Source organism: Myotis brandtii, unplaced genomic scaffold, assembly GCF_000412655.1.
Source record: "Myotis brandtii unplaced genomic scaffold, ASM41265v1 scaffold56, whole genome shotgun sequence".
Classification (NCBI taxonomy): domain Eukaryota; kingdom Metazoa; phylum Chordata; class Mammalia; order Chiroptera; family Vespertilionidae; genus Myotis; species Myotis brandtii.
The window spans coordinates 3,408,108-3,425,130 of record NW_005370080.1 but is presented as its reverse complement, the minus strand read 5'-3'; the positions used below and the strand labels follow the sequence as shown (position 1 = coordinate 3,425,130).

Genomic DNA, 17,023 nt, shown 5'->3' with positions numbered 1-17,023 from the left:
CTCTTTAGGGACAGTTTGCAGGCTGCCCAAGCCCCTGGCTTTGTCCCGAAGAACATCCAGAAGGTCTCTGGAAGGTCTCCCGGTCTAATTAGCATATTACCCTTTAATTAGTATAGATGGCATATAATTGTTTTCATCATGTTAAACTTAAAACGTTATGCATGAGTCAGGGGTCTCTTTTGAGTAGTATTCCTAAACCAGTGCTCTTTTCAAATGTAATCCTATTTTCAGTTTGGTTATGTATCCCCCAGATTTTTGCTTCTACATTACATGCATGCATGCATACATACATACATGTACATGTGTGCCTACATGTATACACATACATCTGTAAAAATATAAGGGTAATATGCTAATTAAACCAGATATCCTTCCAGACGAAGCTGGGGCCGGAGGGAAGCTTGGGTTCTGGGTGCCTGCCGGTGGCCGGAGGGAAGCCAGCCTGGGTCCCCAGTGCCTGCAGGCAGCCAGAGGGAAGCCAGCCCGGGTCCGGGTGCCAGAGGGAAGCCGGTGCCAGCGGCCGGGGGAAGGAAGGCCTACTCGTGCACGAATTTCATGCGTCGGGCCTCTAGTATGTATGTATGTACTATTAAAGAATATATATCGTTTTATGTTTTATCTTTCTTTATTGTATAAATTGTATGTTTTAAGTTTTTTCTTTGTCAATTCATATAGATTTATATTTTTCTTCTGAATAGATTTCTCTGTCAAGTAATTATAAATTTGGTGTCCTCAAATAATTTATCTCTGTTCTTATTTCTATATATTTGACCATTCTAGGATATGTAGACAGCTTTTTCTAGAAAAATAGTTTTAAGGCCTTTCAATCTATTAGATGGCATTCTATAATTTAAATATTTCTTACTTTATGATTTCCAAATGTGCTTTTAAAATCATCCACTTAGATACATTATTATATATGCTGTGTTAATAAGGTCAAATGTTGAATCAGATGGGTCTGAGGCTTCTTGTAATGGTGATTCTCTCATTCTTGGAAGTGCACGTTATCTAAAAATCTTTTCTGAAACAAACATCAAGTTCATCTTCTGTTTTTATTAGATATCACCATAGTGGTCTCCAAATAACCTTAATAAGCAATTTTATATGCTAGATTGTAAAATGGAATTGTCAAATATCCTGATATTTTATATGACATTTAAGAATTAATTTATTTTACTGGAAGAAATAAAATGATTAATATTAAAATGAATAATTTAGGAGTTACATTAAATTGTGTAGTTTTTGTATTATAATTTATAATTATCAATGTATTGTTATGTATGTTTATAAAATGCTGATGAATTGTGGCCAGTTCAATGCCCAGATGAGAGATTGTGTACAATAATGAATTATTTTTATGAACATATTTTTTGTGTCAAGCAACATGTAGCATAAATATGTATTTTGTGTTGAATAGAAAAGCCTGTTTTTAAGTTAAGTGGGTAAATGTGGTATGATAAAGAGTAACTTTTACCAATCACATGGAAATTCCTTTATAGAAAATTTATAAAAAGAGAATGAACAATGACTAACTCAGTTTTGATGAAATGAAAAGAGATCTTAAGTTAAAGCCATGCAGTCTCTCTAAAATGAATGAATGTGCCCTTTTCTTTCTCTCCCTCCTATCTCATCCAGGTGCAGCAGTAGCAGGCATTTACCGAGTAGCAGGGAAGAACATGGCCCCTTTGGAAGCCCTGGTGTGGGGCGTTGGACAGACTGTACTGACATTGATCATCTCCTTTTCAAGGATCCTCGCCACACTTTGAGGTTTCTGTGGAAATGTCTGACCTTACATAAGGAAACAGATGTACAGATTCTCTGAAAATGGCATTGTTAGCAAGTGGGAATTAAATTATACGGGAATCCTGGAAGGAGCAGGTCGGAGCATAAGGCCTTGAGCTGTGTGGAAAGATTGCCCTCTGGTGTTCAAGTGATTGCACTACCGCACTGCACCTTACGTGCCTCCATCCCAGGCAAGGCGAATTACACTATGAAAAGCTACAAGAAAACGCACCTTGTTTAGCTGCCAATCAGGTTAACATTGGTGTTGAATCATCGTTTTTAACAGTGTTGTGTTTAAGTTACAGGGACATTTTGAAGAATTGATATATGTGCCAAACTCTTCTTTTTTTATAAATTGGTCATGTGACAGTATGCAAGTGTAGATGTAGATGAGACAAGTGCTGTGAAAGTGTTTGACATGAATTCAGGTCACGTAGTGAGACTTTGTAACTAAATCCTGTGTGAGTGCCGAATACCGAATTGTTTACTAGGAGATAAATTATTTTACTTTTAATGTTGAACTTTTCTGGGATTTAGGGCTTTAATATGGTTAGGCATTATTGTTATTTAATTTATGTGGAAAATAATATTAATGGAAAACTAGCTAAACTCTTTTAAGGATTCAAAGTAGATCTATAGGGTGCATCCTTTTCATGAACATAAATAATACTTTTAATAGTTTCCCTCATACATAAATGTTCTATTGATATAAATTAAAAAACTTTATCGGTAACACACATTGATTGTAGTTTGTGTGTCATAAAAATATTATTTGAAATTTTTCTTACAAATTTTGTTAGAAAACAAGTCTGAAATGCATGTTGCATTCTTTGACCCTCTAAAGAAAGTTTTGTCCTGTGTCTCATGGAGAAAACATCTTCACAACTGTTCCTCAGTGGGGTTCTATGACTTGTTGACTATGTCTTGATTTTTGACAAAGTGTAAGCAGTCTTTAATTCTGGAGTATTAACTATATTTAAAGAGTGGCCTAAATTAGGCTGTGAAAACAAAAAGCCTCATTTGTAGATAAGTAACAGTAAGTTATCTAGGGAGATTAATAAACTATCTTACTTTGGATATGTGGTAACAAAATTTCACTAAATAAGAATTGAGGAATTTATAAATCTGGCAGTCCATCTCAGTGTTTAAAACAGTACTGAAATATATTGGAGTGATTCATTTTAGTTCAGTTCTTGATTTATGCTAAGTTTATTAGAATGTGATGGCATTTATTAGAAATGAAAAAGTCTTTAGTATAAAATATTTTAAGAGATTTTGGCAACATATACTTGTTTTTAAGACTACAGGAAGTAAGGGAAACAGAACCTGCTTGAACTTATCTCCTCCTGACATTTTTTAAAACCAGGTACAATTATAAATGTTCTTACTCAAAGGAGAGCTATTGCAGAGAATGCGAAGTGAAGGACAATCCAGAAAAACTGCTTTAGAACCTGGTTGGGTAACAAGTAGGTTCCTATTAGGTCCCATTCAAATTTAAGGCCTTTGCTACACAGGTCACTTTTCCTTCACCAAAAAAATAGTGAGGAGTTGGTGGGGGAGGGGAAGCTACTTTTACCAGTAGGAAAGCCAATTTGGGGGATTTTCTAATTCTGTGGCTTGGAAATTTTTTAAAAAAATAACAATTAGCATCTATGCACTTAGAGATCTTTGAAGTAAATCTTAAAATTGATTTTAAATATGTATAACCCTGAAATTAATTTCATGTGTTCTTTATATTTTTGATGTTTTCCAAATTAAATTTAGGCATAAGTTTTCCAAATCAATTTGATTTATCCTTTTCTCTTAGTCTTGAATTCAGTGTTCTTTCTTTATGTTGGCTACTCTGTCAATAATTTAAAGTGTTTGTATTCTTTGAGAGGAATTACCAATAACATATTGAAGATGTACAAAATGAAAAATTTTAACATATGGTTATGTTGTGATTTAAGAAAGTTATCATGGTGAGGTAATATTGAGCATATGGTTCAGAATCAAAAATTAACCAGAAAATAACTTGGTACATAAATATGTGAATGCGTGGACCAAAGAGATTCAAACTCCCATTTTTACTCTTAGAATGGAAGTATAATTTGATATTTAATAATTAGTTTGTAGAGTGTCCTAATCTCATTATCAAGTTGCTTTATATTATGAAGTGTGTGTGTGTGTGTGTGTGTGTGTACTTTTAACTTGTAGGGGAATTTTTGTTTTGTTTTTGCTGTTTTCAGCTCTTTCCATTGGGATTGTGTGCAACTGTCACTCTTTGGATGTTTTGAAATATAGTGAATGGTGTGCATTGATGAAATTGTCTTAATAGATATTTCTATGTTGAGATTTTTTTAAAGTTAGTGGTTTTCCTACAGATACAAGAAACATGTAATGATATATATCCACATACACCTATATACCATTATATACGTCCACACAAAGCTGCCATGTATGAACGCAGTCTAGCTGGACAGCTTCTGTTCCAGGAACACATCCATGCTCTAGTGGAGAATTTGTTCAGCTGAATGATCTTTTAAATGGGTTTGAGGATGTTTGAGATTTTTTAATTTGGGGAGATTTTTCTTGGTTTAATAGTGCTGGAGACCCTTGTTTTTGATATGACAAAAGCTCTTATTGATGTATTTGCGTTACACCTCTTTAAAATGTGTATGTGATTTAGCAGTAAATTCTCTTTGATTAAAGCAGGAAGGATAGAGGAAATCATCTGCAGTTTACACATCTTTATTTTTTTTCATGTGTAGTAAAGTATTGCTGACAATGAAATCAGTTCCCCCAAAGAAGAGACTCCTATATGCCCAAACTAGTTATTATTTAACATCCTGGTTAGAAATGCCCATAGGCCAGAGTTTAGTCAGGGGACCTCATCTAAACTATAAATAACGCTGAAAACCTTTAAATGAAGGAGGTGCAAATAATCTGCCCATGGGATGATTCCATGGGTTGTCTAGAATAAGGAAAGTCCTAAATGATGGCTATATTAGTGCTTGCAGCTTAATTATTCTTACTGTAGATCTCAGTGTTTATCAAACAGTGTTATAGTTTGTAACCCAATATACTAAGTGTTTGCAGCATTCAGTATTTCCATTCCCCTAAAAATTGTAAGAGTCTTATTTGTACTTTAAGTGAGAAGTAAAGAAATGAGCTGCCCTGTATATCATGTATTTGTGATGTAAGGAACAAGGGTAATTTAAAATCAAAGAATATTGTTGGGAAAAGTCTTTAGAGAACTTTAATTAAGTTGAGGAGAGTGGGGCTGACATGTTAACATGCCCAAGCAGACACTTACACACCAACTAATTCAATTGTTTAAATATTTTTGATGAACCTACTATGTATGTACAAAGCTGTATGGAGTACTTTCTATAGGAAGTACAAGGATGACTAAGATAGGATTCCTGCCCTTGAGTTCACCAAAAGCTAGCAAGATGGTTTTAAATCCTAAAAAGACCAGAACAACATTTTGCTTCCTGATTCTAGTTGAGAGTTCAAGTCTCCCCCCCTGCCCCGACCCCAAATTCTGATTTTCCCAGTTTATCTACAAAATGGAGTTTCGGTAACTGAGTTACCATCACTGTGACAGAGAGATAAGAATACTAGACTGTAAGCCAGAGACATAAATGTGAACCCAGGCCCTGTTGCTGTCGACTTTTTGTTCATGAATGGCAAAGCAGTAAATGTTCGACAATAAATGATAGTCCATAGAATTTTTAAAATTATATTTTGCAGTGCTATTTAATATGTTGTTTTGTAAAATACATTTGTCTTCTTTCATTTCCACATTTTCTCTACATTTATTTTAAGAAGGAAAATTAAAATAACCCTTATAATCTTGCTTCCTTTACCTCCTCTTTACCTCTTTATTTTTTAAAAATCAGTAGATAGTCATCTAGGAGCATTTTTAGGGGTTGGTGGTAGTAGAAATTGCCAAAGCAAGCAGGATTAAATTACAGGTTGTGTTTACCACTGGTTAAGATAGAAAAAGGTAGAGGTAGCCAATATTTACTCCTTTACCTTATCCTGCTACTTTCCTTGGATTCATTCAACCAACATTCATTGAATCTCTACTACATGCAACTTACCATGTGTTTAAGGATGAAGTGTCTCCTCTTCTGCCCCATGGGTGTTGGCTTCACAGCACAGTGCAAATTCTATAGGGAAACAAAAGAGTGTCTACCAAGTCCTTCCTTTATGGATCAAGGTGCTTCAACTACTGTTCATTTGCTTTTACTTAAAAAGAAATACTGTTATGTCCATTTTATAATTCAAGAAGTAACAAGATGCTAAGAATATTTTCTCAAACTACTTCACTTTTGCTATTACAATTTTTCTCAGAAAATCTTAATCGGAATCTCTTCAAAGAGTTGTTATTTGTTTTTAAGATATGAAGAATGCAGAAAGTTATTGAAGAAATCCAAGTAGGCCTAGATTGCAGAGAAGTTTGGCAATACTTGAGTAACTGGGTAAATTGCTGTTTCTTTTCCTAATCAAAGTGAGACTCTCAGTGGTTAAAATTGACTACTAATCACTTTTAATTTCCCTCAAGGGTCATTCCTTTTTGTAACATCTTAGAGGTAGACTCTCCAGGATAAGAAGGACATTATTTAGTTAAAAATGATGAAAAAATTTCAAACATGTGGTAGCATTTTTGTAGCAGAGGGAAGTTTAAAGATAGGAAGACACATTGGAGGGGTGACACACAGAACAAAGGCATATCATGAATACTCAATATTCTGTGAACAATTCCCCCTTGTGTTAAGAATATAAATTACACTGTATGCATATGTGTCCTGCATGTTTACAGAATGTGGGGGTCTTTACCTGTGAGACAACTTCCACAAAGCTTTGAAATCATTATTGTGTGTGTGTGTGTGTTTTGCTGGTAGGTTTGCCCTTCTAACTTAAGGATCTCTGTTCAGTGTAGGAATACAGTGCTTTTGAAGTTGCTGAATAAATTATCTAAAAATGTATCTGAATTTGTTTTAGAGGAAGTAGTGCTTAATATATAAAGTATTTTCAGTAAATGTGGAGATGTACCAGTTAATACTTTATTAAATTAGTGGAAGCACCCAAATTTCTGAGTGAACTGAACTGTGAACTGTAACCACCTCCTCCCTGCGTTTAGAGGACTCATCTTCACATTCTTTACATTCATTGCCTGTATGTTGAAGCTATTTATTATAATCCTTTCTTGATTTGAGAACCAATTTAGCAATTTCTTAAAAATCTCCTCCCTCCACACAACTGTCATATGTTGGGGTTTAAACATATGTACAGTTTGTTAATAGAGTGAGAAGTGCTGGTTTTGAAGAGAATGTGCTAGATACTAACGAGACAAATAAATACTAAGGAGAGTCAAGAGAGCATGAACCTTTAACATATTGTTTTAGATTCTATAGTGCACCTATATGCATTTTCCTTCAATGGTAGCATGACTGCCCCCTTTTTGGGAATGCATTTAGAAATGTAACTGAAACTGGAAAGCAGTATAATATAAATATATAGAAAGAGGAGCTATTAATTCATAATTACCATAACAGGAACACCTTGGCTCCAAAATTGTTATATATTGGGAAATTCTAAAAAGCATCATTTTTAGAGCCTTGTATAAATGAATATTAAGTTGATAGTATTACTGATGATGAAAAGTTTTCTTTGTGTTTAAATTAGTGTATTTGCACAGCATCACTAAGTATCTTTGGGAAGGAACATTTTAAAGTTTTCTCCATAGAAAGCAAAATAGAGGCACTTGATTGAATAGTAATAAGAATGATTTACTTTGAATAATGAATGAGTTGATAGGGTAATTGTTGACACTTTCTTAATATTTGTGATATTGGATGCATTTACGATGGAGGAATTTTTGTATATTCTGGCGTTCTGCGCGCACACACACACACACACACACACACAAGCTCTACACATTGAGATGAACAATATGAAGTTACACAGTATTTTTCATTTTAGTCATATAACTTGGTAAAATTCATATGATTCTACCATAAAGTATTAACTTCTGACTCTAGTCCTTCTATGATGAGAGAATCGATTTTATCTTGAAGTTAACCAACTAAAATGTATTTATTTAAAGATCAAAAACATAGTTTACCTGAGAGGTATTAAAAGACTCTCTTTCAAATTGTAACTCTCAGACTACTGATGAATCGTTTAGTAAACCACAGTACCATTTTTAAAGCTAAATGATGTCTCAGTGCCTTGGAAGTTAAGATACTTTTTCAAAGTGAATCTAGTGAGATTCAGGATTGATAGACCTGTTAATGGGGATTCAGCATTAAGGACAGTGTAATAGAATCACCTGTGGTTTAATAAAAATCAGTTATTTTGCTATTGACGATGACAGATGATGACTTTCATTACATTTTCATGATGTGGTATTTGTCTCTTTTTTTAAAAAAGTAAGTTTGAAATGGGAAATAATGTAGTCAAGACAAAAGTGGGATTTTAAAATTTAATTTTGTTGTAAACTAGAGATTCTAGTATAAACAGTGTTAGTTTTATATTGTAGTACAAGGGCGGACATTTTATGTAACCTTTAGAAATATGTTTACCATCAGGGATTTATTTTTGCTATCCAAATACTTAATGTACTGTGAAGCTTAAAGACAGGAGGAATAAACGCTAGAGGGGTAATGCACAAAAACAAAGGCATATCTGATGAAGTACCCTACGTTATGTGAACACAATTTCCCCTTCTGTTAAGACTATAAACTACACTGTATGAGTATGTGTACTGCATGTTTACATAATACAGCTTAATTTTGAAGGATTATTTTAAAAAAACTATGTTTATGTATAATACCTAACAGTCTGTAAATATTGTATACTATTGATTTTTAATTTTATATAAGCAATTTTTTAATTTCCCAGTTCATGTACAAATCTCATTGTATATATAGCATAATTTCCTGGAGAACACAAATTTTGCGGTGAATTTTAATTATTTTAACTGTGGTAAGCATCAGGTTAGCCTTAGCGATGTTGATTTTTGTTTTAAATTATTTTTACCGCTCATTTTCTTCAAAGGGCAGCAATAAACATATGCAAGTTCTTTTTGATTATAGACAGTTGGTCTACAAAGACGAGATCTAGGTTCCAATTCATGGCTTTAAAAAAAAGATGCACAATTAATATCATCCACTGTCTAATCACAGGACCATTTCTGAGGTCCATGTGTGTTTCTCCTCTTTGTAACATACAGGGTGATTCTACTGATACACACAAAACAACTGTTAAAAGTGAACCCAGCACTTAAATGTCATAACACAGAATTTATTGGATTAAAAATTTGTAATATACAGTATTTTAATAAAGTTTCTGTATTCTATTTCATGCACTTATATATAAATAAATCTGTCTTTAAAAGCTTTATGGGATGTGTGATTCTTGATAACATCTTTTCAGTTCTCTATAAACTCCATATGTTCTCTATAAGCTCCAAGGTTCTCTGTAAATTCTCTATAAGCTCCAAGGTTCTCTCTCACCCTTTTGTCAGTTTTTCTGGGGCAGTTTTACATAGGGCTTTTGGAGGTAGTGCTGAAACGTAATTATGAAATCTGAAAGACCCACTTGGCCTAGTTTATAGTTTTACCTGGACACATAAGCATCCACTTCTAAGAGTTATTGTTTTAAACAGCATACTATTGCCCTAGCCGGTTTGGCTCAGTGGATAGAGTGTCAGCCCTCAGATTGAGGGGTCCCGGGTTTGATTCTGGTCAAGGGCACATACCTTGGTTGCAGGTTCCCAGCCCTGGTCAAGGTGCATGTAGGAGGCAACCAATCAATAAGTCTCTCTCACATCGATATCTCTCTCTCCCTCCCACTCTCTCTAAAAACTAACTGGAAAAATATCCTCAGGTGAGGATTAACAAAATATAAAATACTTAAAAAGCATACTATCACTTTAAATAATAAATGACTACTGTTTATCAAGTGCTTAAGTTAGACACTTACTGTAATCCTTCAGGTTAAGTGTTTTATCCCTACTTTACAGGTGAAGAATTTGAGGTTCTGAGAAGATGAAAACTTCTCAAGGTCACATAGGCAATAATGCTTATTTGAGGTTTTCTTACTCTTACCTGTGTTTTTCCCCACTATGCTATGTGAGGGATTTCTACAGAGTATTCTGGGAACTCTTACCTGTAATGAGATAAGGTCTCATTATTGAAGAGAAGATGGAGTTATGGGGATTGAAAATGATTAACTCAGGATTTGTATTGTCAAATTTATGCATAGTTTAAATTTTTGTTAGGGATTTCTAAGGGATGGTACTAATTACTCAAGGAGGCTTAGCTGTTCTGTCTGAGAAAAGAGTGGTGCTGACTGTAAGTGGTACAGCCTTGCTGGAATAAAGACTAGCTTAACTTTTAAAACTGGGCAGGCAAAATGGAAGTGAATGTTTCTTCATACATATTGACAGTTTATGTGATTACTAAATTGAAATGTATTTCCTTTTTTTCTAGGTAACTGTTTCAACCATAGAATTATACAATTATTAAACATCTTTTCTTCCTGACTATGAGTCTGAAAAAGTTCTTGAACAAAATATAAATCTTGAGATTAAAAAAAAAATTTCTATTTTGATTCTACCACCTTTGGCTCTTGAAGTAATATTTTGGTAATTTTTTGTAATAGGTAATCTATCTGGGTATTTTGACATTTACTGAGCATTGAAAAAATGCATCGGATTCCAGATTTAGTGCCACCTATGTAGACAAGACCAGTATGAAAGGTAATCTAGAAGAAAGATGCTCAGGTTTCACACTGAGCTTTATGATGCAGAATGAGTCCTGGTCATACTTACTGAATATGTACTGATCTCTGTTTAGAAGTTAAACTGTTAATTCATAACATGGTACCTAAAATCCTATATAATAAAAGCCTAATATGCTAAATGTCCAGTTATCCCGTCATCCATTCAACCAATCAAAGTGTAATATGCTAATGATATGCTAAGGCCACTCAACCACTCGCATTGACGTGCACTGACCACCAGGAGGCAGACAGTCGACCAGTTGCTCCAACCGGTGGGTTAGCTTAATGCTGGAGTCCAGCCAATTGTGACTGAGTGAGACAGGCTGGACATGCCCTGGAGCCCTCCCGCAGTCCCTCCCCAGCTGACCAACCTCCCTCATCCCTCCATGGCCCCAATCGTGCACTGGAGGGATCCCTCAGCCTGGCCTGCTCCCTCACAATCCAGGACCCCTCGGGGGATGTCGGAGAGCCGGTTTCTGCCCGATCCCGCAGGCCAGGCCAAGGGACCCCACTAGTGCACAAAGTCGTGCACCGGGCCTCTGGTTAGGATATAAAGAAAAGTAAACAGACCTCTGGTAATTCTCTGAGGAGTAGAATTTGGATTCACCTCCAGCTTCCAAAGGAACTTTAACAGAAGAATCCATCCCATTCCACTGTTCCTATTTATCTCCCCTTAATTTTCCATTGAATTTCTTGTCATCATACACTTTTTTTTGCCCAGTTTTATGAATATTCAGGCTTAGACTGTTTTGCAAAATAAAATTGCATCAAGTGATTTTCTTGCAAAGCAGGAGTTTCATCACTAGATGGTGCAGTGGTTCTATTTTTACTTTCCCTCCTCTTTTTTTTTTTGTCTTGGACTTTCTTACCTAAAAACCCATATTAACTTAGTCTGTACTTTTGTCCATTCTTACCTAAGATTAACTTTTAATGGGACATCATATGTACTTCATACCCATAGGTTGCATCTGTTATCTTTTTCCGATAAAAGTACACATGAGAAAATTAAATTAGAGAAAAGTCAAGAGTGTCTACATGTTATCACTAACAAATTTAACTTTCTTCAAAGAATGTTAAAATATGGTGTTCAAGGTTTATTTACAAATCAGAAAATTACATTAATTTTGATAAGTTATTTATTAATCTGGATCTTGATTTATGTGTTTTTCTTAAATCTGTCATTCTAACTCTTAATGCATCATGGTTTTTATCTAATGTAATAGTTTATACCTTAGTGACATTTACTAGTAGTTACATAGTTGGTCAACTTGTTGGGATAAAAGCAAATACACCAACTTAACACAATGCTTGTATTGTGAGACTTGGTTTTAAGTTCTTGCTCTGCCATTTAATGTTTGAACTTGGCCAAGTTATTATACTCCCAGAATTGTCAGTTTTCCTCATCTGTACACAAGGATAATATATCCTGTTGCATGCAGTGGGTGCTCAGCAAACCCTCTACTTTATCCCATTCGCCTCTTCTTCTTGTGCATGTGTGCACATAGAAGGATGGTGTAGTTCTGGATTTTGCTGTAAGTTTTGGTATGAGTCTAGATAACTTTATTTCAAAGTCAGCTGGATTCCATTTCTGCGCAGGTCACAGTGCATTTTCAGAGAGGACAGTTTCAGGTTTAAACTGTCTATTGAATTGTGTGCTGCACTGGCAGCAAAGTCTGTGGAGGGAATTTTTTACAAACAGACCTTAGTGGACAGAGCCTGGCTAGAAAACAGAATGGACAAACTTGCTCAGCTAGCAAATTCCTTGCATTCTCTAACCCTAATATGTACAAAAGGAGGAAGCCAAAGCAGCCAACATAAATTAAATCCGCCAAAAGATGGTCATGACTCCCTCTCAGCTGTGCACAGTCACCAACCAGCTCAGATCCTGTTTGCAAGTGGGCTTCTCAACTTTGTTTATTGCTCTGCAGAGACAGCCTATGTTTCACACTTAAAGATGTGTTGCTGCTCTTTTCAGATCCAAGGTTTTTGACCTTAAAAGCACACATCTCACTCCACAGCATGGTCTGTGGCAGCCGTGGAGACAAACATGCCCATAGACTCTAGGTCTTAAAGAAATCAGGACTGAACTTAAGAGATTAGAGATGAGGACCAGATTCTCATATAACACCTCTCCTGTTCCTTTGCTTATTTTTTATGGTAATAGGTGTTGGTGGATGACTTTAAGATACAAGAAGACACGTGTTATCTCTGATGTGGAAAATAGGTAAAGAGATGGCTGGGAGATGTAGGGCTGAGGGAACAACAATTATGAGAGACTTCAGATTTGAAAGTCCTGTGTTTGTTCACTGAGTGGGGAAGGGGTCAGACCTGGGTCTTTTCCCTGGTTCTGACCCCCCTGCACGTGAGACCTCATATGTCAATTTCCTCTGTAATAAATATGAAAAGGGATTGGCTCCTTTTGTCTTCTCTTTAATGTAGATTGAAACTTTTAATGGGACAACATCAATATAGGTCTCTTATGTTTGTACTTTCCTGGGCCAGGGCCAGTGTGGCATCAGGAACTTGACATTTGCCAAACCCACTGTTGCCTTCAGATTTCTTGCTTGAGCTTTTGCAAGATGAATGAAAAGGGATGAGAATTTCAAATCTCAACCAAAACTTCTGGGTTTTTTAAATTAGTATCTTTAGGAAATATGCAAAGCCTATGTTATTGACAGGGTCATGCTTGAAACAATGTTGATATTGAACTTTTACTCTCAAACCATTTTCATGTCTATTGTCTCATTTTATCCTCACAATTTGTACTTATTTGAGGGAAAATGTCCATTTTTTTTCCCTTTACAAAGCCACTTACCTGGCTAAACACAGGTCTTTTATGAGACCGGGGCAGCTGTTTGGACAAATGTTAATAATTAAAAACAGACCTAAAAGAGACTCAGCAGCTTAGAGCCTGGACCCAGGTAGTCTCCGGAAGCCTGAAGAGATCTCCTTGGAAACTGACCGCTTCCTGGGTAACCCATGACCAGCTGATTCTCCTGCCATTGTGCTTCGACTTAAGACTTCTTATGAAAGGACACAGAAAGGCCCAGATGTGTTCACATGAGATCTTATTGGGGAGTTAACCTGTTTTCTCCTACCAGGAGTATTTTCCTTGTGATGGATGCCTTCAGTCCTAAGATTTACATGCCAGTGTTGACAGAATGCTCGTATCAATGGGAGTGCCACCATACTTAATTAAGGTTTTTCAAGATTTAGCTTAACTCAGCAGATTATTTCTTTCATAAATAAAATAGCATGATTTTCAGAGACTCTTCCTTTACCTTAACTGGTTTAATGTACACCGTTAATTATCTGGACAGGAAAAGTTGCCAAGTCAAAGAAAACATTTCAGTGTTCCCGGACATAGAAATGGGAAGCGGTGTTTTAGAGACGTCTGCAGACTCGGGCCTGCAGTATGTCAGCAGCAGGTTTGTCGGCCATAGTGGAAAAAATGAACAACCTACTGATTAACCTCAGAATCAGGATCAAGTTAAAACACATCCACCCATGACATCAGAACTCTGCAGTCTCTGAAACTGTATTGGGGAAACTTTTAAAAGCTTGAACTGAAATTTAGATTACAATAGTGCCCATAAATAAAGACGAGGTCAACATGGGTCAACCCCTCCACAATGGGAGAAACAAAAGGCAGATAACAAATTGGTGAATAACCCCTCAAGAATTTTTGCCTGACATTGAAATTTGTGCCGCCTTATAAATTCGTTTTCTAGTTTAAAGCACTTCTTTCTAAAATATATATAAGCTTTGTCTTCACTCACCATATCTGGAAGGCGGTAGAGGTGGTCACATGTGCAAGGATTTCTTTGCATGCAGAGTAGATGAAGAATTAAGACGGATCAAGTAGATTTGGATTATTTCCAAAAGAACACTCCAAAAAGTTAACAAAATAAGCTCTTGAAATAGGCTTTGTTATGAAAGCAGGGTTTTTTTCATAAGCTAAAATGAGGACAATCAAGCTAAAAATAACTAAAAATTATTATTTTTCTTAAATATCCATGCAGTGTCTTTAATATTGGAAGACATCAGCTGTTAACTTGAGAAGTGTATCCAATCATTTGGTAGGGTTCCAGTTTTATGATGTCCACCTCAAGGAATTCTATGGTTATCTTGGCTGTTACTAACCCAGACTGGACTCATTATTTGGTCCAAAGCTACCAATAACTGTTGCTTTTAATACAGTGATAAATTTGCTAAAAGTAAGGCCTAATCACTGTAAATTTTCCTAATCTTAGCACTTTTTAAGCCACAACGAAACAGGGGTTAGACTAAATGTAAGTAGCATTTATAAAGTGTGTTCTGAAGGTCACCAATTGGGAGAGGCTCTTAAGAAAAAAAAAATTCCTAAACAAATAATTTTGAAAAAACTTGCCTTCTATATTTCTGTCTTAGAGAGTCACAATCCACACAAGCTTATGGAAGACTTTGAAAAGCTTTGAGTTAAGAACCTAATTGTCCTGGCCAGTGTGACTCAGTTGAACATCGTCTAAAAGTGTGTTCTGAAGGTCACCAATTGGGAGAGGCTCTTAAGAAAAAAAAAATTCCTAAACAAATAATTTTGAAAAAACTTGCCTTCTATATTTCTGTCTTAGAGAGTCACAATCCACACAAGCTTATGGAAGACTTTGAAAAGCTTTGAGTTAAGAACCTAATTGTCCTGGCCAGTGTGACTCGGTTGAACATCATCTAGTGCACCAAAAGGTTGTCAGTTCAATTCCAGGTCAGGGCACATGCCCCAGTTTCATGTAGGAGGCAGCCAATTGAAACACATCAGTGTTTCCCTCTCCCTCTCCCTCTCTCTCTCCCTCTTCTTCTCCCTGCCTCTCTCTCTAAAAATAAAAAAGTATTTTTGAAAAAGAACCCTAATTGACTTTGTTTAATGGCCATGAATTCTCAGAAAATGTGTACAGTATATAGTAATATGAGAAATCTCGCTAGCTAATCCTGTTGTCCCTGGAAAGCATTTCCAAGCATATTTTCAGGTTCTTCCCAGTGTCCCCATTCCAAAGATCTCTGGATTGTCACACTAAGCCTGAACCAAGGTTTTAATATCTCAATTTTAATTTAAGTTTTTAATTCCTCTCTAGCCTCCAGTGTATGCTGCCCTTCTCCCACCCTATAATGTCATGTTTGGCAGATCTTTGCCAGGCACCAGGCACTTCCGAACTTGCATGTCCTTCTGGGGCTTCCCAGACCCAATTCCCCTGAGGGCAATCACTGTTCATGGCTCAGGCTCAAGTTGGTCATATTCAATGGGACCCTCATATAAAATCCAAGGTAGCATCTGGCAAATATCAAATGAGAGCTGCAGACTAAATGTCACAGCATTTTAGCAAAGGGAGAAGCCCCTGGGGGCTGGAAAGGTCAGGGACAGCTGCACGGGTGACTTGGCAATAGGACAGGCCTTGGAGGTTATTACGAAAGGCCTATCTGGACAAGGAAAGTGATAGACCATACCTCAGGATGGAGAACAACAGAAAGCCAGGTCAGGGATGGGGGTATGCCGTGTGAGTCAGACAGGCGAGGCTGAAGGGGGAGACAGGGAAAGGTAGGACTGAAAGGTAAATAGACACCCAATGTGAGAGCCCGGCCCCAGGCATATAAACTTGAATTTTATTCTCTAGGCAGAGGAAACCCATTGAAAGGGAAGTCCACTTCCACCTGAAATTAGAGGAAAAGCAGGTGATGGGATGCCATCACCTGCTCTCACATCGTTTTAGTGTCTGCTTCCTGGTATTAGCAGAGAGAACAGGAGCTCTGGGTCAGATCCCTTATGATAACCTGCCTTTGCCACTTTTTATTGCCACTTACTTTATGATCTTGAGAAAGTTTCTGAATCTCGCAGAAGCTTGGTTTCCTTGTGTATGAAATGATTTTCAAAGCCATCTTGTTAGGTTGTTGTAAGGCTTAAACATGTAAAGAGCTGTACTGAAGCTTGCACTGGAGTCATTCTGACCTGCAATACACGAAGCACCATTTTCCTGGGACATTGATGGGCGGGCGCACCACGTGGCCATCTGCTTGCCCTTGGAGGACCCCTGAGCCCACATGGCCCTAATGGCCCACAACAGAGAGAATCATGCTGCTAATGCATTTTTCCTTATTCACTTGAGTTGCTGCTTTGGGTTGCTATTGAGTGCTTATCTCTCTGTTTTCTTCATTAGCATTAGTGTTAGCTGTCAGCAGACAGAAGCAGCCACCTGGGCTGGCTCTGGTGGACTGACTTCTTGAAACCCAACCTGGCCCATTACCTCCCCTGCAAAGAGGCCTTCAGGGGGAGGTGACACCAACTGATCCTGACCTGGCAGGTTTTGCCTGGAGCTGGAAAACTAAAATTCCCTTTGTAGCATCTCCCTTTCTTCTTTCTTTCTTTTTTTTAAAAATATATTTTATTGATTTTTTACAGAGAGGAAGGGAGAGGGATAGAGAGTTAGAAACATCAATC

At 36.6% G+C, this 17,023-nt stretch overlaps 1 protein-coding gene across 1 annotated transcript in view; it reads left to right on the top strand.

Annotated features, from left to right (window-relative positions):
* The window catches only part of TMEM170B (transmembrane protein 170B), a 41,740-nt gene extending 32,563 nt beyond the window's left edge, over nucleotides 1-9,177 (top strand). Inside the window, exon 3 of the mRNA XM_005878426.2 lies at nucleotides 1,636-9,177. Within this exon, the coding sequence (XP_005878488.1) occupies nucleotides 1,636-1,766 (131 nt within the window). The 3' untranslated portion in view covers nucleotides 1,767-9,177. The remainder of the gene's footprint in view (nucleotides 1-1,635) is intronic.
* Nucleotides 9,178-17,023: the final 7,846 nt, after the last annotated feature.